The sequence below is a fragment of the Hemiscyllium ocellatum genome, chromosome 3 (assembly GCF_020745735.1).
Source record: "Hemiscyllium ocellatum isolate sHemOce1 chromosome 3, sHemOce1.pat.X.cur, whole genome shotgun sequence".
Lineage (NCBI taxonomy): Eukaryota > Metazoa > Chordata > Chondrichthyes > Orectolobiformes > Hemiscylliidae > Hemiscyllium > Hemiscyllium ocellatum.
The window spans coordinates 41,971,242-41,994,576 of record NC_083403.1 but is presented as its reverse complement, the minus strand read 5'-3'; the positions used below and the strand labels follow the sequence as shown (position 1 = coordinate 41,994,576).

At 42.7% G+C, this 23,335-nt stretch overlaps 1 protein-coding gene across 1 annotated transcript in view; it reads right to left on the bottom strand.

Moving 5' to 3' along the window:
• The window catches only part of bckdhb (branched chain keto acid dehydrogenase E1 subunit beta), a 291,935-nt gene that overhangs the window by 178,803 nt on the left and 89,797 nt on the right, over positions 1-23,335 (bottom strand). The window contains exons 6-7 of the mRNA XM_060849722.1: positions 21,064-21,172; positions 611-708 (exon numbers count right to left, since the gene is read on the bottom strand). Coding sequence (XP_060705705.1) covers positions 611-708; positions 21,064-21,172 — 207 coding nt within the window. The remainder of the gene's footprint in view (positions 1-610; positions 709-21,063; positions 21,173-23,335) is intronic.

The window sequence follows — 23,335 nt, the reverse complement described above, 5'->3', positions numbered from 1 at the left end:
CTTCTAACCTTATTTCATGTGTTTTATGCATTATTATAATGCAATGTTTAACTTTTAACTTTGCTCTTTCTTTCTACTTTGTTGTTAAGATTCTGTACCAAGATATTTGTACCTAAGATGGCACCTTGTCTGGTGATGTTGTACACTTTTCACTGTATTCCTGCACTTTTGTCCTTAAGTACACACGACAACAAAATCAAATCAAAATAAAATCAAAACTCAAATCATTCTCACAAACCTCACCTGCACTTGTCCCACATTTTCACATCCTCCCTGAATTATGTACACAGTACTCTAGCTGTGGTCTAACAGGTTTCTTAGATAAGTTCAGTGTTCTTTGCTCTTGTATTGTCTGCCCCTGTTAATAAAGTCTAGAATATTGTATACTTGAGAAGATGCTCTATTCTTCTGTCCTGCCACCTTAAAGACTTATACACATACATATCCATGTCTCCCTGCTTCTTCAGAACAATTAGTTAACAAATTAATTAACATAGCATGTACTGTACTCCATCTCTGCTTTTCAAAGCCACTTTATTTTAACTTGATTTTATGTCAATACAGAACACCATCTATCTTGCTTCAGAATACAATATGCACAAATACTGACCTGAGTTCCCCAGGCAACAAGGGTAACATCATTTCCCTCCTCGAGAACCTCTGCTTGCGAAAGAGGGATTTGATAAGCTTCTACAGGAACTTGCTCCACTGAGTAAATGTAGATAAATAAAAAATAAATATATTAATTTGTATACTATCATACAAACAAGAAAATACTGTAAATACTCGCACTTCACAGGTTACAGATCTGAAATGTTAACTCTTGAATCACTCTACTGGTCCCACTTGATCTATTGAGTATCTCCAGAATTTTGTTTTTACTTCAGATTTCAGCCTTCACAGCTTCTAGCATTCACAATATTTCAGATTCTATTAGTTTGTGTACTGTTCACTAATAGGTTGTGGTTCTGTTTGCCGAGCTGGGAATTTGTGTTGCAGACGTTTCATCCCCTGTCTAGGTGACATCCTCAGTGCTTGGGAGCCTCCTGTGATCACAGAAGTGCTTCACAGGAGGCTCCCAAGCACTGAGGATGTCACCTAGACAGGGGATGAAACGTCTGCAACACAAATTCCCAGCTCGGGAAACAGAACCACAACAACGAGCACCCGAGCTACAAGTCTTCTCCCAAACTTTATTCACTAGTATGATTAGCACTTTATAATGAAGTTCACTTTTACAAAAGTATTCAAAGATAATACTTTTTCCTAATAAACAAAAACATTTTATAAGTGCATTAATAGAAATTTTTAAACAATCATATGTTCCATAAGAATAAGAACCTCCCTCATCTGGAATACATGTTACCAAGCCACTCCTGGATTCTGGAACTGTCTGTGTACAGAAATGACATCTCACATAAAAGTAATACAGTCAATTCTGACATAACACGATAGTTGCATTCTCGTGCGATCTTGCATTATAAGAAAACCGCACAATAGTCATGCCATTTAAACTTATGGGACCAGAATCACATTATAGCTAATACAGATAAGGATATTTTATGTTCTACAAATAACGGTCTAAATTTTTCAACTGCGTTAAAGCTAACTCACATTGAAGAAACACACATTATAACAGAAACGACTGTACATCTGTAAATTTTGATCATTGAAGCAACAAGAATGCAGGTAACCCAAAACTGACTGCATCACCCTTTTGTTTTAGTAAATGTTCATAATTATGATGAGAATTTCTTTCCTAGTTCTCAAAATATCTACAGTTACATATAAATACAGGTCCTACTCGCAAGGGAAGTATGGATTAAGAGAACATTCCATCAAGGTTATATACAAAAGTGACTTATTGAAAGAAACATTCAGGCAAGGTCACCGGGATTTCATTTGTGATAAAATCTCTCTCTGTCTGATGCTATCTCAGGATGACCCTGAGGTATTTACAATTTTTATTTAAAAAGCCTCCACAAATATAGAAGTGTTAACAGTACATAGGCACTAGATTCACTGCTAAGTGTTCTCCACAACCTTTCTTTGTGCAAATAAAATTACATTTTCTGTAAATACATTCCAAGTAAACTGAAATTGTATTATTATTCTAGAGAACGCACTGCAGAGCAATTTTACTTTCTGTTGATTCAGTTAACAAAAATCAAAACAATTCAGAAGAACAAAAAGATAAGCTATATACGATACTGCATAAACAATAATTCATATTGCAAACTGATTGGTAAGCTATGCAGAATGAACAATTATGTCAGATTTCATCCATACATGAGTTCGCCAACTGGCAGATTTAGCTCTGAAAATGTGGCAGGTGAAAAGTTCCATGACTTGTATTCCTCTCAGAGACAGCACAAGTTGCTTTCCAACAATGCTCCTCACTGGATTGAGAAATTGGCAGAAAGTGAGGATGGGCTGACAGCCATTGTACAATTGGCTCCAGATGTTTCAGACATTGGATTACCCTCTGTTAAGAAAAGCCAGGCTACAAGCATCTCAACACGGTTGCTACTATAATTGCTCTTTCTACATTTGCAGGTTTTTAATCAGCCTCAGACTGACCTGTTGTCAAACAGAAGGATTAGGACAAATGCATCATATAAGGAGAATTATGAGCATAGGTGATGGAAAACTGGGATACACATGAGGAAACATTCATTTTATTTTAATCACTGATTACATTTTGTGTGGGTGTTGGTAAGATTCTTGCTACAGCGAGAAGAACAATACCAAGACAAATCAATTTGAATGGATGGAATGTGTGTTCTGGCTCCACAAGAAGCAGAATTTGAAGAAGTTTATTGTTAACTCAATTGCATGGTGCAAAGTTATCATTTACTGAAGAAACTATCTGGAAATGAATGTTTCAATCAACATCAGAACTAAGTTAAAAACAGCAACAGTTGGAGAAACTCAGCAGGTCCAGCAGCATCTGTGAAGAGAGAAACAGAGTTAACATTTCTTTGAAACTCACTGCTCAAAAATTATTCATCTACACTTCAAGAATGCCATTGGTTTCTTGATATGAATTTGGATCACACAATGATGCAGCACAAAACATATTACAGTCACTTCAGTCCTGGTGTACAGAGTCAGCCCTCCGAAGTAGTCCAAACAGCAAAAACAACAGTTTACATTTAGATTATGTCTTTAATAAAACAAAGAATGCAGGACACTTTATACCAATGTTAAGAAGTTAAAACTTCATGTCAACCAACAAAAGCCAATATTAGGGCAAGTGGAAAGAAACATGGTCAAAGAATTTGGTATTAACACACAGTAAAATGAGGAGGGAGGTAAAGAGGCTCAAACAATTGCTAAATGAGTTCCATTTGCAAATGTAAGTTCCTGATATACACAGTAGATGCTTGTTTGCTTCATAAGAACAGAAGAACTAGAAGCAGGAGTAGGCAACACAGACCACTGAGCCTGCTCCACCATTTAATGTGATAATGGCTGATCTCATCTCAGCCTCTGTTCCACTTGCCTACTGTGGACTTTTGTAACTCTTCAACTCATTACTCATTAAAAATCAGACTATCTCTGGATATGTAGGAAGATGCTACCCTGACAAAAGTGGTGGCACACCTGTGAACATGAGCAGATGCCCTCTTTTGCTGTGGCATGTTTGAAGATTAAAAGCGCAGGTAGTGCCTTGGTGTTCCTGACAGTGCCTGGCAGAACAGCCTGCAGCACAGTGCCTCACCAACGTATTCTACTAACAAAAACACATCATATTGCTATTTCAGCTCTCAAGATGCAAGCAAGAAAAAATAGTTATTTGAAGCTTTCGATATTCGGGTCATTTGGAGCAGCCAAACAGAATTCCTTCTATATAAAGCCAAAAGAAATGCAGATGCTGTAAATCAGGAACAAAAACAGAATTTGCTGGAAAAGCTTAGCAGGTCCAGCAGCATATGTGGAGAAAAATCAGAGTTAATGTTTCAGGCCCTCAGAACTGTTCTGAAGAAGGGTCACGGGACCCAAAATGTTAACGCTGATTTTTCTTCACAAATGTTGCCAGACCTGCTGAGCTTTTCCAACAACTTCTGTTTTTGTTCCAGAATTCCTTCCAGCTTCCTTTTCTGCATTTAAGACAATATAAAGCTATTGACCATTGTGACTTGAGAGCATTTTCCATTGCTGCCAAATTTAACACTTCACAAACATTGAAAGATGCCCAAAACTGACTATCAAAAAAGAACAGAAATTACATTTAAGTCACAACAATGGAGACTACAGCAAATCACTTTATATGGAGGGAAATTCAGCTTTGCCAGAAGTCATTTTATACTTTTTAGGTAAATGTTCTAAACAAATAAGCGTGGCCTATTGATGAAAAACACTCTGCGAAATCAGGTGAAAGAAGAATGCAATTTATGAGATCAGCAATACAATTTTGCAACACAAGTATATTCTTTTCTCATATTTACTCATGAGATTTTGTCATCAATTGAAGTAATATTTATCTCCACAATATGTTAATCGTCAGCATGGAAGTTAGCAAACATCAGCACTCTCACATTATCTGTCATCTCGAATTTTGCAAATAATCATTTGTTAAGAGATTACATAGTAGATCTGTGGTGGTAATGATATTAAACACAAGAGGATGTGACTCCAGTCTCTTATTGGAGGATGATAATTGTGTGGCCCTATGAAATGCAAATAGAACTCACCATTTATCAGTTAACTATCATATTATCCATGCCTTTTTACAATCTGGCACAGACTGCTCCATTATCTGAGTATTTGAGAATGCAGTTGCACTGCATACCACTACAACAGTCAGCAACTAATATGAATTCTTCTCACAACATAGGGCACGTCATTGATAAAGCAATTGATTTGAGTTGGACTGCTCTGAAGAACTTCCACAGAAATGGTACGGGGTTGAGATGACTGATCGCCAACAATCATAAACATCTTCCCAGGTTTTACCTCTGACTCCTCCATCAAGTTTAATGGAATTCTGCCTTGGTGCCAATGGCAGTCACTTACATCTCTGGAATTCAACTCATGCATTCTTGGACTAAGGCTAGTTAAATTTATGGTATGCTGAGGATGGTACTGCTGAGACACAAAGTGAGCACTGTTGAGCAAGTTAGTGATGCGTAAATACCAATTTGGTGGTCATTTGGTCATTTTGTTGATGATTATGAATAGAATTACGAAGAGTCCTACTAGGACCAAAGTGTTAACTCTGCTTTTCTATCCTTAGATTCTGCCAGAGCTGCTATGTTTCTCTGTATTTGTCTCAGAATCTACAGCATTTTGCCTTTAATATATTATTATGATGAATAGTTTGATGGGATAGAAAGCAATTTGCCTTCCTTTTATCAAATTTCACAAGTAATTGATGCTAGCGCCGTAGCTGTACTGGAATATCTTGACTGAATGGAACACAAGTCTTCAGCACTACTGCCAGGATGTTGAAGGGACCAGTATAGCACTGAAGGTGATGTTACATGGCGTGGGTATTAATAAAATGGCCAAAGACTGGAAGCTGTGAAGCAGGGAATGTCAGGAGAATCATCAACCTCAGGAATCATCCACTCTGCACTTCTGTTTTTTATATCATGCCGTGGGATGGGAACTTCTTTTTCATTTTTATTTATTTTCTTATCAGATCCTTCTTTTTTCAAAAATGGGATGGCATTTATTGTTGATTTTGAATTGCTCAGAGGGCAGCTGAGAGTCAATCACATTGCTTTAGATCTGGAGTCATATATAAATGTGTCTGACCAGTTAAGGAGGACATTAGTTAACCAGCTGGAGTTTCATGACAATCAGTGGTGGTCACATGGTCACCATTAGGGCTGCATTTAATTGAATTCAGATTCGGTATCTGCCATATTAGGATTCAAACTCATGTCTTCAGAATATTAAACAAAAACAAAGTCTTGGAGAACCTCAGCACATCTGGCAGCCACAGTCAAGAGAAAAACACAGTTAACGCTTTGAGTCCAGTGACCCTTCATCAGGATTTTCAGATCTCCTGCATCCACAGCTCTTTGTTTTGTTTTTCCTCACAATATCAGTGAGAGGTCCTGGATTGCCACACTCAGGTCATTACCACTGCCTCTTCTGAGATGTTCAGGAAGCAGTCTCCTCCTATTAAACTAAAACAAAGAGCTGCGGACCCTGGAGATCTGGAAATAGATAAGCAGAAATTGCTGGAGAAATTCAGTGGGTCTGGTCTGGCAGCATCTATAGGTCCAGTTCTGATGAAGAGTCACTGAACTCAAAATGTTAATTCTGCTTTATTCCCACAGATGCTGCCAGACCTGCTGAGTTCAGCCAGCAATGTTTGTTTTTGTTTCAGATCTCCTCCTTTTTCTCATTTAATTGTCTATCACTACTCACGGCTGAATGGAACAAGACTGCAGAGATATGACCCAAATCATTAGTCACAGAATCAAACAACTCTTCATCCAATGCTGCATCCATTTTATTAGCACACTGCATCTTCATTATAGTGAGGAACAGAATAGCGGTGGTAGCACTGGAATATACGTTTAACTGCAAATAATTGGCTCAGTCAGTGATGTCAAAGGAGGCCTGTCAGAATATAGGAAACCAAGATTGATACTGAGATGCTTACAGACAATTCTCGGCACTGCACAAAATGTCCAAAACGCTGGAACATTTTAAAAAATTGCTTTCAAACATTTTTAGAAAGTACTAGAAAATGAATACATCCTAGTGGGAAGGAGGGATAGGATGTCAGTCATTGAAGGAAAGCACCTGGAAATGTGGAGAGGTACCGTCTCAATTTGTAATTCATCCCAATGGTTTTCCCAGCATCAGCCTTATCATATGAATTCTGTCTGGCTCATGGTGGTGATTTATCCAGGGTCTGATTGATTGCTTTCAGAGGGAAAAGGATGAGAAAGAAAAAGGACGGCTGCTACAAGGCACATCACACACAAATCTGGGTCAGCAGTTGCAGCATCTAGCAGAATCGCCCCAAAAGACTGGCATGGATCTAGATATGGCTGTGAACCCAGTAGTGCAAATTACTGCTTGACTTCCACTGAATCCTAACTCTATGGGAAAATCCTGATATAGGCAAATATTCTTTTAATGCCTTCATCAATGCTGAAACAAGATTGATTTCAGAAATTATATTAAACACGACTTTTTTTATATTATTTCTTAAGCTGAACACATTAATCTTAAAAGTTATCAATTAAAAAACTGAACTTTACAAAGCATGACCTTATTTACTCGCAACTCAACTCAACTATTTGTCATTTTAAATGCATACAATACTGCCACCACCTGTTAACAGGAGGAATAGTCTCTGGAAAGCAGAATTTATTGTAAACTTCAGTCAAAAAACTGTGGCGCTGGAAAAGCACAGCAGGTCAGGCAGCATTCCAGAATGAAGAGAATCGACATTTTAAGCATAAGGTCTTCAAAAGAAATGTGGGGGGACAGTGGGGGCAAGGGGGCTGAGAGAAAAATGGGAGCGAGGTGCAGCTGGGGGGGGCGGGTAGCTAGGAATGCAACAGGCAGATGAAGGTGAGGTGATGGTGATAGATCGGAGAAGGAGGGTGGAGTGGATAGGTTGGAAGGAAGATGAGCAGGGAGGATAGTTCAAGAGAGAGGTGTCAAGTTGGAGGGTTGGATCTGGGATAAGGTGGAGAGGGGGGGGAAATGAGGAAACTGGTGAAATTGACATTGATTCCGTTTGCTTGGAGGGTCCCAAGGCCAAAGATGAGGTGTTATTCCTCCAGTTGTGAGGAGGCTAGGATTTGGCAGTGGAGACAGCCCAGGACTTGCATGTCCTTGGCGGAGTGGGAGAGGGAGTTGAAGTGGTCAGCCACAGGGTGGTGGGGTTGCTTAGTGCGTGATCCAGAGATGTTCTCCCACATTGAGATGTACTGGAGGTTATTGTTAAACACATGGAAGGGAAAATTGCAGTCATTGAAATAGGAGGCCATCTGGGATGTTCTGGAGTGGAAATGTTCCTCCTGGATGCAGCGGAAGCGGAGGAATTGAGACTAAGGAATAGCGTTTTTACAGGACAGGGTGGGTGTGAGGGGGCTGTAGGAGTCAGTGGGATTGAAGTAGATGTCTGTGTTGAGCTGGTCGCTGGAAATGGAGATGGAGAAGTCTAGTAAGTGTAGGGAGGTGTCTGAGTTAGTCCAGATGAACTTAAGGTCAGGGTAGAAGGGGTTCATGAAGTTGATGAACTATTCAACCTACCCATGGGAGCACGAGGTGGCGCCAATACAGTCATCAGCATAGCTGAGGTAAAGGTGGGGAATACTGCCGGTGTAGCTGTGGAAGATGGACTGTTCCATGTATCTGACAAAGAGGCAAGCATAATTCAGGCCCTTACTTTTAATTCCTCCATCTCTGATGCATCTGCTCCCAAGAGGATCAATTCCATTCTAGAACATCCCAGGTGGTGTCCTACTTCAAGGACTGCAATTTTTCCTCCCACATGGTCAACAATGCCCTCCAGCGCATCTCCTTCACCTTCACGTTTCAACCCCACCCCTCCAATTGCAACAAGGATAGAACCTCCCCAGTCCTCACTTTCCACCCTACCAATCTCCAGATACAACGCATTACCCTCTGCCATTTCTGCCAACTACAGTCAGACTCCAAAACCAGAGGTATATTTCCCTCCCCACCACTTTCAGCACTCCACAGAGAACATTCTCTGCGCGACTCCCTCATTAGGTCCATGCCAACACCAGCCCTACCCACCTACCTACCAACCCACCTTCCACTCCTGGCATCTTCCCTTACCACCCCAAGAGGTGCAAATCTGCTCCCACAACTCCCCCCTCACCGCCATCTAAGGCCTCAAAGGATCCTTCCACATCCAGCAGAAATTTTCTTGCACATCTAAACACCTCATCTTCTACATCAGTTGCTCTCAATGTGGACTCCTCTACATCGGGGAGACAGGACACCAATTTGGAACATTTCAGAGAACATCTGTGGGGACATAGGCACTAAACAACCCGATCAGCCTGTGGCCGTCCACTTCAACTCCACCTCCCACTTCACCAAGTACATGCAAGCCCTGGGCCTCCTATACCGCCAAATCCCAGCCACTCAACAACTGGAGGAATAACACCTCATCTTTGGCCTTGGGACCCTCCAACCAAATGGAATCAATGTCAATTTCACCAGTTTCCTCATCTCCCCTACCTCCACTTTATCCCAGATCCAACCCTTCAACTCGGCACCTCTCTCTTGAATTGTCCTGTCCATCTTCCTTCCCACCTATCCGCTCCACCCTCCTCTCCGACCCATCACCTACAGCACCCCTCCTTCATCTACCAGTCGCATTCCTCGCTACCTTCCCACCAGCCCCACCCCTCTCCCATTTATCTGAGCCCCCCCGGCTCTCCCCCCCCTTGCATATTCCTGGTGAAGAGCTTATGCTCAAAACATCGACTCATCAGCTCCTCGGATGCTGCCTGACCTGCTGTACTTTTCCTGTGCCACACTTTTTGACTCTGATCTCCAGCATCTGCACTCCTTACCTCATTGTCATTTAGATTAGATTAGATTAGATTACTTACAGTGTGGAAACAAGCCCTTCGGCCCAACAAGTCCACACCGACCCACCAAAGCGCACCCACCCAGACCCATTCCCCTCCATTTACCCCTTGACCTAACATTATGGACAATTTAGCATGGCCAATTCACCTGAACTGCACATCTTTGGACTGTGGGAGGAAACCGGAGCCCCGGAGGAAACCCACGCAGACACGGGGAGTGTGCGCAAACTCCACACAATCAGTTGCCTGAGGTGGGAATTGAAGCCAGGTCTCTGCCACCGTGCCGCCCACTTGCTCTGCAAGTGCCATGAGGTACTCAAATAGATTTCAATAGAAACCCAATGTTTTGATAGAATACTCTGACTCCTCAAATACAACTTAAACATTATAATACATTGAAGTGTTCACCTACCTGCAGCTCATGTTTCAGTATATTGGCTGTTGCCTGACATTGAGGAGAAAGTGAGGACTGCAGATGCTGGAGTATCAGAGCTGAAAATGTGTTGCTGGAAAAGCGCAGCAGGTCAGGCAGCATCCAAGGAACAGGAAATTCGACGTTTCGGGCATAAGCCCTTCATCAGGAATGAGGAAAGTGTGTCCAGCAGGCTAAGATAAAAGGTAGGGAGGAGGGACTTGGTGGAGGGGCGATGGAGATGTGATAGGTGGAAGGAGGTCAAGGTGAGGGTGATAGGCCAGAGTGGGGTGGGGGCGGAGAAGTCAGGAAGAAAATTGCAGGTTAGGAAGGCAGTGCTGAGTTCGAGGGATTCGACTGAGACAAGGTGGGGGGAGGGGAAATGAGGAAACTGGAGAAATCTGAGTTCATCCCTTGTGGTTGGAGGGTTCCCAGGCGGAAGATGAGGTGCTCTTCCTCCAACCGTCGTGTTGTTATGGTCTGGCGATGGAGGAGTCCAAGGACCTGCATGTCCTTGGTGGAGTGGGAGGGGGAGTTAAAGTGTTGAGCCACGGGGTGGTTGGGTTGGTTGGTCCGGGTGTCCTACAGGTGTTCTCTGAAACGTTCCGCAAGTAGCGGCCTGTCTCCCCAATATGGAGGAGGCCACATCGGGTGCAGCGGATGCAATAGATGATGTGTGTGGAGGTGCAAGTGAATTTGTGGCGGATATGGAAGGATCCCTTGGGGCCTTGGAGAGAAGTAAGGGAGGAGGTGTGGGCGCAAATTTTGCATTGCTTGCGGTTGCAGGGGAAGGTGCCGGGAGTGGAGGTTGGGTTGGTGGGGGGGTGTGGACCTGACGAAGAGTCACAGAGGGAGTGGTCTTTTCGGAACGCTGATAGGGGAGGGGAGGGAAATATATCCCTGGTGGTGGGGTCCGTTTGGAGGTGGCGGAAATGACGGCGGATGATACACTGTATATGGAGGTTGGTGGGGTGGTAGATGAGAACCAGTGGGGTTCTGTCCTGGTGGCGGTTGGGGGGCGGGGCTCAAGGGCAGAGGAGCGGGAAGTGGAGGAGATGCGGTGGAGGGCATCGTCGATCACGTCTGGGGGGAGTCTGCGGTCCTTGAAGGAGGCCATCTGGGCTGTACGGTATTGGAACTGGTCCTCCTGGGAGCAGATCCGGCGGAGACGGAGGAATTGGGAATATGGGATGGTGTTTTTACCGGGGGCAGGGTGGGAGGAGGTGTAGTCTAGGTAGCTGTGGGAGTCGGTCAGTTTATAGTAGATGTCCGTGTTGATTCGGTCTTCCGAGATAGAAATGGAAAGGTCTAGGAAGGGGAGGGAGGAGTCTGAGACGGTCCAGGTGAATTTGAGGTCGGGGTGGGAAGTATTGGTAAAGTGGATGAACTGTTCAACCTCCTCGTGGGAGCTCGAGGTAGCGCCGATACAGTCATCGATGTAACGGAGGAAAAGGTGGGGGTTGGTGCCAGTGTAGTTGCAGAAGATGGACTGTTCCACATATCCTACGAAGAGGCAGGCATAGCTGGGGCCCATGCAGGTGCCCATGGCAACTCCTTTGGTTTGGAGGAAGTGGGAGGATTGGAAAGAGAAGTTGTTCAGGGTGAGGACCAGTTCAGTCAGTTGAAGGGGGGTGTCAGTGGAAGGCTTCTGGTTGGTACGGCGGGATAGGAAGAAGCGGAGGGCTTTGAGGCATTCGTGATGGGGGATGGAGGTGTACAGGGACTGGATGTCCATCGTGAAGATAAGGCGGTGGGGACCGGGGAAGCGAAAGTCATGGAGGAGGTGGAGGGCATGGGTGGTGTCCCGAACGTAGGTGGGGAGTTCTTGGACTAAGGGGGACAGGACCGTGTCGAGGTATGCGGAGATGAGTTCGGTGGGGCAGGAGAAGGCTGAGACAATGGGTCAGCCGGGGCAGTCAGGTTTGTGGATTTTGGGCAGGAGGTAGAAACGGGCGGTGCGGTGTTGTGGGACTATGAGGTTGGAGGAGATGGGAGATCCCCTGAGGTGATGAGGTTATGGATGGTCTGGGAGATGATGGTTTGGTGGTAGGAGGTGGGGTCATGGTCAAGGGGGCATTAGGAGGAGGTGTCCGCGAGCTGGCGTTTGGCCTCAGTGGTATAAAGGTCGGTGCGCCAAACTACTACTGCGCCTCCCTTGTCTGCCGGTTTGATGGTGAGGTTGGGGTTGGGGCGGAGGGAGTGGAGGGCTGCACGTTCCGAGGGTGAGAGGTTGGAGTGGGTAACAGGGGTGGACAGGTTGAGGCGGTTGATGTCGTGGCAGCTGTTGGCTATAAAGAGGTCGAGGGCAGGTAAGAGGCCAGCACGGGGTGTCCAGGTGGATGGGGTGGGTTGGAGGCGGGAGAAGGGGTCGTCAGAGGGTGGGCGAGAGTCTTGGTTGAAAAAGTAGGCACGGAGGCGAAAGCGGCGGAAGAATTGTTCAATGTCTCGCCGCGTGTTGAACTCGTTAATCCGAGGGCGTAGAGGAATGAAGGTGAGGCCTCTGCTGAGGACTGATCTTTCATCCTCAGAGAGGGGGAGTTCTGGAGGGATGATGAAAACACGGCAGGGCTGTGAGCTAGGACCTGCTGTGGGACTGGAGCTGGGAGTGGGGGCAGGGTTAAGCGCAGGGGCGGGGACGGAGATCGGCATGGGAGCGGGGCTGGGCACGGTGATGGATATTGGCGTGGGGGCGGGGTTAGACATGGTGACAAAGGGCGTGGTGACAGAGATCGGCGTGGGGCGGGGTTAGGCATGGTGTCGGAGGTCGGCGTGGGGGTGGGGTTACGCGTGGTGACGGAGATCGGCGTGGGGGTAGGGTTACGCGTGGTGACGGAGATCGGCGTGGGGGCGGAGACACATGAGACATTGTGGTCGTGCAGGTTAGTGATGTCACTGGGGGAGGAAGTGGCTGCGGCGACGGCAACCCAAGGGGCGGAAATGGCTGTGGCGACGAAAGAAACCCTGTTATTCCCGATAGCCGCGGGGGTCGCGAATCCGTCGGCGATGGTCTTCCTGGCGATCGCGGAGGCGATTGTCTGGGCGGTGATCGCCGAGGCAGTTGTCTGGGCAGCGATTGCGGAGGCTGTGAGGTCGGTAGGGGCGGAAGTGACGTCATGGTCGGCGGCGGCGGTTGGTGCCGGGGGCGCTGTAGCGGCCGCATGGTTAATGGCGCCCAACTGATTATGGAGGCTGATGGAAGATTCTGGAACAGTTGAGGAACCCAGAGTGTGGGGGTAAGTACATGAAAGTTTTTGGTACTTACTGTCTTTAATTTCTGATATGGCTAGGAAGAACTGTTTGTTTAGTGTATGGATTCTTCTGTAGGTGAAGAACAGTAGGGGTCCTTTGCAAGTTTGTGAGAGTGTTGTCCTGAGCTGGGGTAGGGCTGATTGCAGGGAATGTAGGTGGCGACGCATGGCAGCAAGGGTGGAGGGGAGGATCCGGAGGGAGGTCTGTTGCTGGAGGCTTCGGATTTGTTGTAGGTACAGGTTGTCCTGGTTGGGTCCAAATTTTGTTGGTCGGAATGTAGTCCGGAGTCCGTGCGGGATCAGTCGGTTCCGTAGGCAGGTGCTGAGGAAGGAGATGTGGCTGTGGTAGCGAATCTGTTTGAGAACGTGGCTGAAGAGCTTCTGTGCAGAGGAGATGACCTGGGGGGTGCAGTGAGAGAGGGACTCACTGAAATCCTTGTAAAGGGAGGAAGAGAGCTTCTTCAAGGAAGGCATCCTTGCAAGAGGATTCGCAGTAGGTTAAAATCTTCGAAGAGAAAGTGAGGTCTGCAGATGCTGGAGTATCAGAGCTGAAAATGTGTTGCTGGAAAAGCGCAGCAGGTCAGGCAGCATCCAAGGAACAGGAAATTCGACGTTTCGGGCATAAGCCCTTCATTAGGAATGAGGAAAGTGTGTCCAGCAGGCTAAGATAAAAGGTAGGGAGGAGGGACTTGGGGGAGGGGCGATGGAGATTTGATAGGTAGAAGGATGTCAAGGTGAGGGTGATAGGTCAGAGTGGGGTGGGGGCGGAGAGGTCAGGAAGAAGATTGCAGGTTAGAAAGGCAGTGCTGAGTTCGAGGGATTCGACTGAGACAAGGTGGGGGGAGGGGAAATGAGGAAACTGGAGAAATCTGAGTTCATCCCTTGTGGTTGGAAGGTTCCCAGGCGGAAGATGAGACGCTCTTCCTCCAACCGTCGTGTTGTTATGGTCTGGCGATGGAGGAGTCCAAGGACCTGCATGTCCTCGGTGGAGTGGGAGGGGGAGTTAAAATGTTGAGCCACGGGGTGGTTGGGTTGGTTGGTCCGGGTGTCCTACAGGTGTTCTCTGAAACGTTCCGCAAGTAGGCGGCCTGTCTCCCCAATTTAGAGGAGGCCACATCGGGTGCAGCGGATGCAATAGATGATGTGTGTGGAGGTGCAGGTGAATTTGTGGCGGATATGGAAGGATCCCTTGGGGCCTTGGAGAGAAGTAAGGGAGGAGGTGTGGGCGCAAGTTTTGCATTGCTTGCGGTTGCAGGGGAAGGTGCTGGGAGTGGAGGTTGGGTTGGTGGGGGGGGTGTGGACCTGACGAGGAAGTCACGGAGGGAGTGGTCTTTTTGGAACACTGATAGGGGAGGGGAGGGAAATATATCCCTGGTGGTGGGGTCCATTTGGAGGTGGCGGAAATGATGACGGATGATATGCTATATATATGGAGGTTGGTGGGGTGGTGGGGTGGTAGGTGAGAACCAGTGGGGTTCTGTCCTGGTGGCGGTTGGAGGGGCGAGGCATTGCCTGACATTCTTCATATATCTGCATATCCAATACATTGGCAAATTAAAGGAGAGTGCTTAGCAAAGCACGTAAGGTCTTGGGCTTCATCAGTAAAGACATCAAGTACAAATACAGTGACACTAACTGAATCTATTTAGTTGTGGCTAATCCAAGCTATAGAGCATTGGGTCCAGTTCTCGTCAGCATATTTTAGGAAAGATGTAAAGGCCTTTGTGAGGATGAACAGGAGATTTAGCTGGATGGAAGTTTCCATTTAAAAGGTTTGGCCAGAAAGGCTGGAATTATTGTCCATGGAGCAATGGAGGAGAGATTTGACAGAAGTATGCAAGATCATAATAGTTTAGTTAAGGTGGACAAGTCTGTTTATCTCTGCACGGATGCTGCCAGACCTGCTGAGCATCCCCATTATTTTCTGTGCTTGTTTCAAATTTCAGCACCCAATGTTTTGTTTGTATTAATTACTTTATTTCCCATTGCCATAAAGCATCCCCAGTATCATCTCTGTGATTTCTCAGCCTTTAAGGCCTACAGAATTCCCAAATAATACAATCTTAACTTTTTCACTTCTCAATTCTAATCAGTGTCCTTCTCCCTTAAAAGGAATCCTCGTTCCACACTTACGATGCTTTCCACAATGATTGTGGTCATCCCACCTTCCTTTTTTACCATTTCAAGCTTTTCTGAGTACTCTATATCCTTGTATATTTAAGAGTCCAGTCCTCACTTTTATCAAACCATATTTAAATTATTGCCACTGCATTATATGGTTAAAACCCTTCCTGACATTTCATTATTATTATTCATTTGTCAATTTTGGTTTGGAACTATAAACTGGGAATTGTGAACAGTAGATGACATCTGGACTTTGGGAAATAGCTTGCGCCAAAAAAAGACCAACCAAGCCTTTTTGTGGGCACGGAGGTTAAGTGCAGACTGAATCTTGGTTATAAATATCCTAGAAACACAGCACCCAAAGAAGAATATTGTGTTTAAATAAACAGTGGAGGTTGGCTATTAGTGAGGGAATTGGTTCGGACAAGTCTGGGAGAGATCCTATATTCAAGCAGATGGCAAATTCAGTCATAGAGATGTTCAGCAAGGAAATAGAACCTTCAGTGCAACTCGTCCATACCAACGACATATCCTAAATTAATCTAGTCCCATTTACCAGCATTTGGCACATATCCCTCTAAACCCTTCCTGTTCATATACCCATCCAGATGTCTTTTAAATGTTGTAATTGTACCAGCCTCCATCACTTCCTCTGGCAGCTCATTCCATATAGGCACTACCCTTTGCATGCAATCATTGCCCATTAGGCTCCTGATTTTGAATGGTAATTGAGGGCCTGTGAAAAGAGGGTGGGACCACAGTTGAAGTTGATTTGTTGAACTGTGTCTTCTGGAAGTAGAGTTTGGCTGCTGATGAGCCAGCATGAAGATTTGAAAGCTCACTACCTAATCCCCCTCAACAGGAGGAAGCCAGAGACTAGAAAGCTGAATTAGAAATCTTGCCATCTGTATCTGAGTGAACTAAAAATGTGATTCTGATCAACATCTCCAGAAAAGCAACCAAGGAGTCCACATCTTTGCCTGTGAAACAAAGCTTCATGAAAACCAGTAATCTGGCCAGTTTTGTTCTGTTCTTTTATTTATCCCTTAACTGGACTTGTTTGTTTGTCTGGCTTTAGAATGAATGGAGGGCTGAAAACACATGTTTTGGGGTTAAAGGACATACATAAATTAGATTATCTTGTTTAATTTTATCTCTGAAGTCTTTGTATATTTAATAAATAGCTATTTTGTTTAAGATATAAACCAAGAGTCTGGAATTAATTGTTTGCACTGGGATTGGTTATTCAAAAGTCTGGTTAGGAACCATTGGAGTAACTATTGAGGGTCTTCAAAGGTTTTAATTTTACCATAATGTCAACATAGAAGCAGAAAGGCTCAGTTGGTTTGGCTGTCCTCCTCAGCATCGTAACAATATTCCCACTTTGTTATTTATGCTTTTAGCCCACCAAACGTTTTCACCACTTTTTGTGTGACTATATGAATATATTATAAATGGTCTCTGCATTCCACTTAATTTGTTTCTAAGATGCTGTTATTTTCTTCTCTAAAATTAATTAACTCTTTCAAATTATCATGTATCTTATACTTTTTAAATTGCATTAAAAAAAACACTTATTTTTGTCACTGGGTCAAATTCATGCAGCTCCCTTCTTAACAGCATTATGAGTATACAAATGCTCCAAAGACTGGAGTGGTTCAAGAAGACAGCTCACTATCATCATCTCAAGGGCAAATCAGAATGGGAAATAATTGCTGGTCTATCCAGTGATGCCCATATTCATGACTAACTACAAGAAAAATTCTGGTGTCTACCTTCTGATAAATTGATTTAAAACTATTCAATCACACTAGCAAACCACTCTTTGAGAACATTGCACCCAATCCTGTTGAATACAACTTGCCCTTTTTGAATAGGTGCTTTTTTGTCCCAGAACTTATCCCAAATCCCCAAGAATCTAAATGATTTACTCCTGTACCATATTGAGCTGAAAATGTGCTGCTGGAAAAGCGCAGCAGGTCAGGCAGCATCCAAGGAACAGGAAATTCGGCGTTTCGGGCATAAGCCCTTCATCAGGAGGGGCTTATGCCCGAAACGTCGAATTTCCTGTTCCTTGGATGCTGCCTGACCTGCTGCGTTTTTCCAGCAACACATTTTCAGCTCTGATCTCCAGCATCTGCAGACCTCACTTTCTCCTGTACCATATTTCCAGGCATGTGTTAATCTTCTTCATCTTGCTATTACTACTCTGGCTGTGTACGACACGAGGAGTTATTCAGAGATTAGTGTTCTTTATTTGCTACTTTTTAACTTCCTTCGTAGCTCCTGAAAATCTGCCCTTAGATAAAGCAGATATTAAGTTCCTATATTTCTAGTACAAATATGCACCTATAATATTTTATTTTATCTCATGAAAACTCTGAAACTGGTTAGCTTTTAATAAAAGTCATAATTTTATAGCAAACATTCTTTTGATAACAAACAGGCACAGATTATTTGATTGTTAGATTTTAGTATTACTTTCTTTCACCTTGTTTACGTGCACACAAAAGGATAAAGAGCCCTTAGCTTTTAAGAGAAGCATCCTACTCCATGTAGAAAAATAATGAGCTCTTATTTTATTGAATAGAATTTATTCTACAATATTTTATTGTAGAATTCTACTGAAGGTACTGTGATATCCCAGCCTACTAATATATTAGCTGGGTATATTGAAAGCAATTAATGTATTATCAACTATAAACATATGGTATTGTATGTACTTTACACTTAGTGCTCCCACCTATTGGTTTACATAAGTCACACTCTGAATATTATATTTCCATGAACAGACCTTGCAAATTAGAATCTGAAACCAATTAGCATTTGGTCAATCTGTAGGTGTAGATCAACTAAAATAGTTCAACTACCAAAAAATTGAGACTCTTCATGTATTTTAAAGCCATGTGGTGAGAACTGGCATGGTTCCTACAGATCTATAAAACTTATATTTATGAGTCAGAGGAACAGAATGTACCACTTCAAGACTGTAACCGTTAAAGCTAAGGAAAATACTTACTCAGTCTCAACAGTAACCAACCCACCAGTAGCAGCTTTAATTTCACACTGAGTTGGAACATATTTCACAGTAGCCTGGACACTAAATATTTTGAAATGCCGACACATTCACAGTTCTATCAAAATCATCTCTTAGCATTAAATATCAGTTCTTATATGAAACAGTTTTCTCAATTTCCAGGAAGTCATCCTTTTTATCCCGCCCTGTAATAACCAATTTATAGCGCTGAAATGCTTCTAGTTGAAATTGTGCCACAACATGGTGCAGCCAAAAACTTTTTAGATTCTTCAATTTATTCTCAAGGACCTACAACAACATCTGAATCGTATATACATCACATGCAAGTCACAAAATAAATCACCACATCCAAGCTCCATGCCAAGTCCCCTCCTAAAAAAAACTAAAACCTTAAATTGACATATATTGCTGTTCATTCAGTGTTGCTTGAATTTCACATGTAACACCACTGTGGGAGCAACTATAAGAGTACTGCAAAAGTTCAAGAAGTGTCACCATTGGTAGTGCTGTGCAATACATGCAGCTTTAGCAGCATTACTCAAATATACATGCATCAAGCCACATAAATCCTCATACATGTGCATGCAAGCATACACATGTGCATATGCACATGTACTCAAATACATATTTTGTATAACAAAACAGAAATTGCAGGAGAAACTCAGGTCTGGCAGCATCTGTGGACAGAAAGCAGAGTTAACGTTTCAAATGCAGTGACCCTTTTTCAGAACTGAAGTAGTATTCATCACAAGTCTTTTTTTTTAGATCACCGCTGAACTGTGCATTATCCTTTGATACTTATATGCAAATATTTATCAGTCCCAACTCAGGATAGAGCAGAAAGATCAAGGCTGGCCCTCAAAAGTCTATAGAGAGCTGTCAGAGGGGGCAGACTTTACAACAGAGGCACCATCTTCCCTCCCAACGGAGACCTAATTATACAGTTTCAAAAAGGAGAGTTGCCCTGACTGTTCTTTTTCTGCCAATATTTATCAGTCAGCATCATAGAACAGATTATCTTATTATTATTATTTGTGCAAGCTTGAAAATTGGCTGCTGCTTTTTCTCACAGTGGAGATGGTTCACTAATTGTAAAGCATTTTGAAATATTCTATTGTAACAAAAAAATACCGCATAGTGGAAGTTTTTTCTAGTCCTGAATATATTAATTGACGTAGCATACATCTTTTGATGAAATTTCTCCAAATTTCCATCATATTCTTTTGGTGAAAAATGATTCCCAACTTTACTCCAAAATGCTCAGTTTTAATTTGAAGATTATGCTACTTGTTCACAAGCCCCCCCATCAAATCTTATAGGTTCTCTGTAGCAATTCTAATGAATTACAATCTTCCTTCAATATTTCAATTAGATTTCAACTCAACTTTTTAAACACTATTTGTACAAGGTCTCCTCCTAATTTAACAGTTAAAGACCTAGAGTTATTCAACTGATTCTAAGCTATAACCTTTTCAAGGATATTTCTGGGGGTGCTGTCTTGTGTTGCAGTGATAGTGTCGTTATCGCTGAACCAAGAGTCCTGGGTTCAGGTCTCACCTGTTCCAGATGTACGTAATAACATCGCTGAACAGGTTACTTAGGAAAATAGATTAAATAAAAAAGGACACATCTTCCTTGATGACAGTCAATCCTCAAAACTGAAAGCAATACTTCAGGTTAAGCATGGCCAAGGCTCTACATAACTCAAGTATCATTTCCTCACTTCCATAGTCCATCTAGACTAAGATAAAGATTAACATCCTATTTAATTTTGGCTACTTTTTTTGCACCTGTGTACTAAATGGCAATGATCTACGCACACATATGCTTAAAATACATCAGTTCTTGTGAAAATCAGTCTTTAGCAAATGCAAAGTAGATGATCTCATAAATCCACATTGAATGCCATCTCCCATCGTTTTGCCTCCATATGTCATATATTTATGCCCCTTTATAACATCCTATTCCAACATACAGGACTTGCTGCAACTGCTCAATTTGTACATTCAAATTTGCAGGTGGCACAACTCTATTCCTTCGTTCAAGCACTAACATATCAGGAATAACTAAGGACAGGTTCCCAGGAAAACCACTGGCTGCCACATCCCAGTAATCAGAAAATGTATATCCCAGTGCTACTTTCTATCTCTGAGCCAATTTCCAATGCGTGATTAAAAAAAATCTTTACTTATGTGAATTTAACTACAATTTTGGGTGCCAATTGTGCACTTCTATTTTCATTGTTCTTGTCATCTGAAAATTGTGATTTTTGAATTCATGGCTTGTGTTACTTGATTACTCTTCCTCCCTTAACACATCTTTTTGTTTCAGTGTAAACAGCATAGAAAGATTTCAAATCTAACTCAACATATTAAAAAAGGAGAAAATTATTTCCTCAATTAAAATATTGCCAGGCTTTTACAAGTACACCATAATATTAGCGGACGTAGCTGAACTCAAGCAGAAAGCTAATATAAACATCAGAAAAGATGACAAAAAGGAACGTCTTATTTGAGCTCCAGTTTAAGTAAATTTCTGGTTTTGACATCTGCCAAATACATCTGTATTTTCCAATGAATTCGAACATTAAATTTTTCAACTTATAAATTTGCATTTATTCCAACAAAATTAGTAAATGTAGTCTCTGGTAATCTTGTACTAGAAACACAGAACATCCTACTCTTGGAAACTTACCAGCAGCTCTATATAGAATTTTAGGTTCAAAGAAGATACAAGGATTTTTGTCTTCAATGCATGATAGTAATAATCCCTTGGCTTGAATGGGACTTCTTGGAATAACCACCTGTAACACAAAATTATTTTAATACTTTTTCTCACGTTAGTACAATAGGAACAACTTGTCTACTAGTCATGTTCCAGACATGGCTCCAGTAATTACTTGTGCTAACTTCACACTGAGGCTTTTGTTTCCCAGAATATCTATTGCCCAATTTTCAGATTAGAGTTTAATTAATGGCCAGCTCATGATTGTAGGCATTACATAAATTTCACACATTGAAAATATAATATCAGAATACTGTTAAAACACAAAGTATTTTTTTTCTAAAGTCATCATTTCTAGACTGCTTTGAAAACAAGTGGATTTACAGTTTACACATCTTGACTGGTAGCATTCCTTTAATGTGATCTAACATCATGAATCAAAATACAAACCAGGTGTCACTGACACTGGGAAACTGGGGTTTAAAGGAAAAAAAAAGTTAATTATCTTACAATTATACTGGTAGCTCATCCATTTCCTCACTGGCTAAAACATCATACCACAGGCGCAGGAGTTAGGAATGACGAGAATACTAAACTTTCAGCAGAGATTAACATATATGATATATTAATTTGGAAATACAAGAGACTACAACAAAGTTAAAGCAATGAATTTGAAGGTATAAGGTTGGAAGAAAATAAAATTCTAATTTTGAACTTCATATATGGCAAATAGATTTGGTCAGTCCATAATGTGTACAAGTGTTGCCATGGAGAATTCACCAGCTCGATGTTAACCAGCAGTTAACTGCCGAACATTGTTTAAATTTTAAACCAGGTAGGCTGACCTTTAACTAATCAAGGCATTGCCCTGAGAAATAAACCTCAGGCTGTCACTGGCTTGTTGAGTTGAAAGCAGAGCAGTGAACACACAATTTTGCTCTGTCTGTATAAATTATACACAGCCTCCAGTACACACAAATGCACCACACTAAGAGCCTGACTGACAATCTTAGCCACACGCAGCTGTCACAGGATCTTTTCAGGAACTGATCATTTAAGAACTGCTGAGAGAAGGTTTTCCAGAAACTTCTTAGGAGAAAATCAGGTTTTCAGTTTTCACACCAGATTCCCAGATTTTCAAAAGAGGTGAAGAGGAAGAGTTGACTCAGCAGGTTACACATGAAATGAACTCCAACCACTTAAAAATAAGCCACAACTGCTGATAGTCATAAACTCAACAGTTTAAAGACAAGGTGTAAAGACAACAATCTGTCCATTACGTCAGCAAAATGAAGGAGCTGATCATCAACTTCAGAAAGTGGAGTGGAGGGTAGGCCTCTGTCCATATCAATGGTGCTGAGATAAGGTGGTCAAAAGCATCAAGTTCCTGGGAGCGATGATCACCAACAATCTGTCCTGCTCCAGCCCTGTCGACACAGTGGTCAAGAAAGCACAACATCGTCTTTACTTCCTCAGGAGGCTAAGGAAATTTGGCATATCCACACCAATTTTTATAGGTGCACCATAGAAAGCTTTCAGTCTGGATGCACCACAGCATGATATGGCAACCGTTCTTCCAAGACCACAAGAAACTACAGAGTTGTGAACACAGCCCAGACTATTACAAAAACCAGCCTTTCATCCATTGACCCCCCTTTATACTTGCTGCTGCCTGGGAAAAGCAACCAACACAATCAAAGACCTTTCCCAACCAGTTGCACTCTCTTCCACCTTCTTCCATTTGGCAGAATATATAAACGTTTCTATACACGTGTGAAATGATTCAAGAACTGCTTCTTCCAAATGTTATTAGATTTCTGAGTGGAACTCTCAAATTTTGTATTTAATGTTGATTTCACTCTCCTTGCACCTTATCAGCAGCCATAACCTTCACTCTGTTCTATTACCCTAATGCACTTTGTATGATATGATCTGCCCATACTGCATGCAAAACAAAACTCTTCACTGTACCTAGGTACGTGTGCCAGTAATAAATCAAATTAAATCAAATCAGACATGTATCATTGAGATAGCACAGGAAATCAAACATCACTCTTCCCAGCAGTGAGAGTCGAGTCCAATAAAAAAAAAGAGGCACTACGAGACTTGAGGTAGGCAAATTAGATCAAATGTTAGTGGGGGAACTGTCAATAGGCAGTGATCACCATATTGTAAGGTTCAGTATAATGGCGAAGAAGAACAGTGAACAATCCAGAATAGGAGTAATCAACTATTTCAGTGG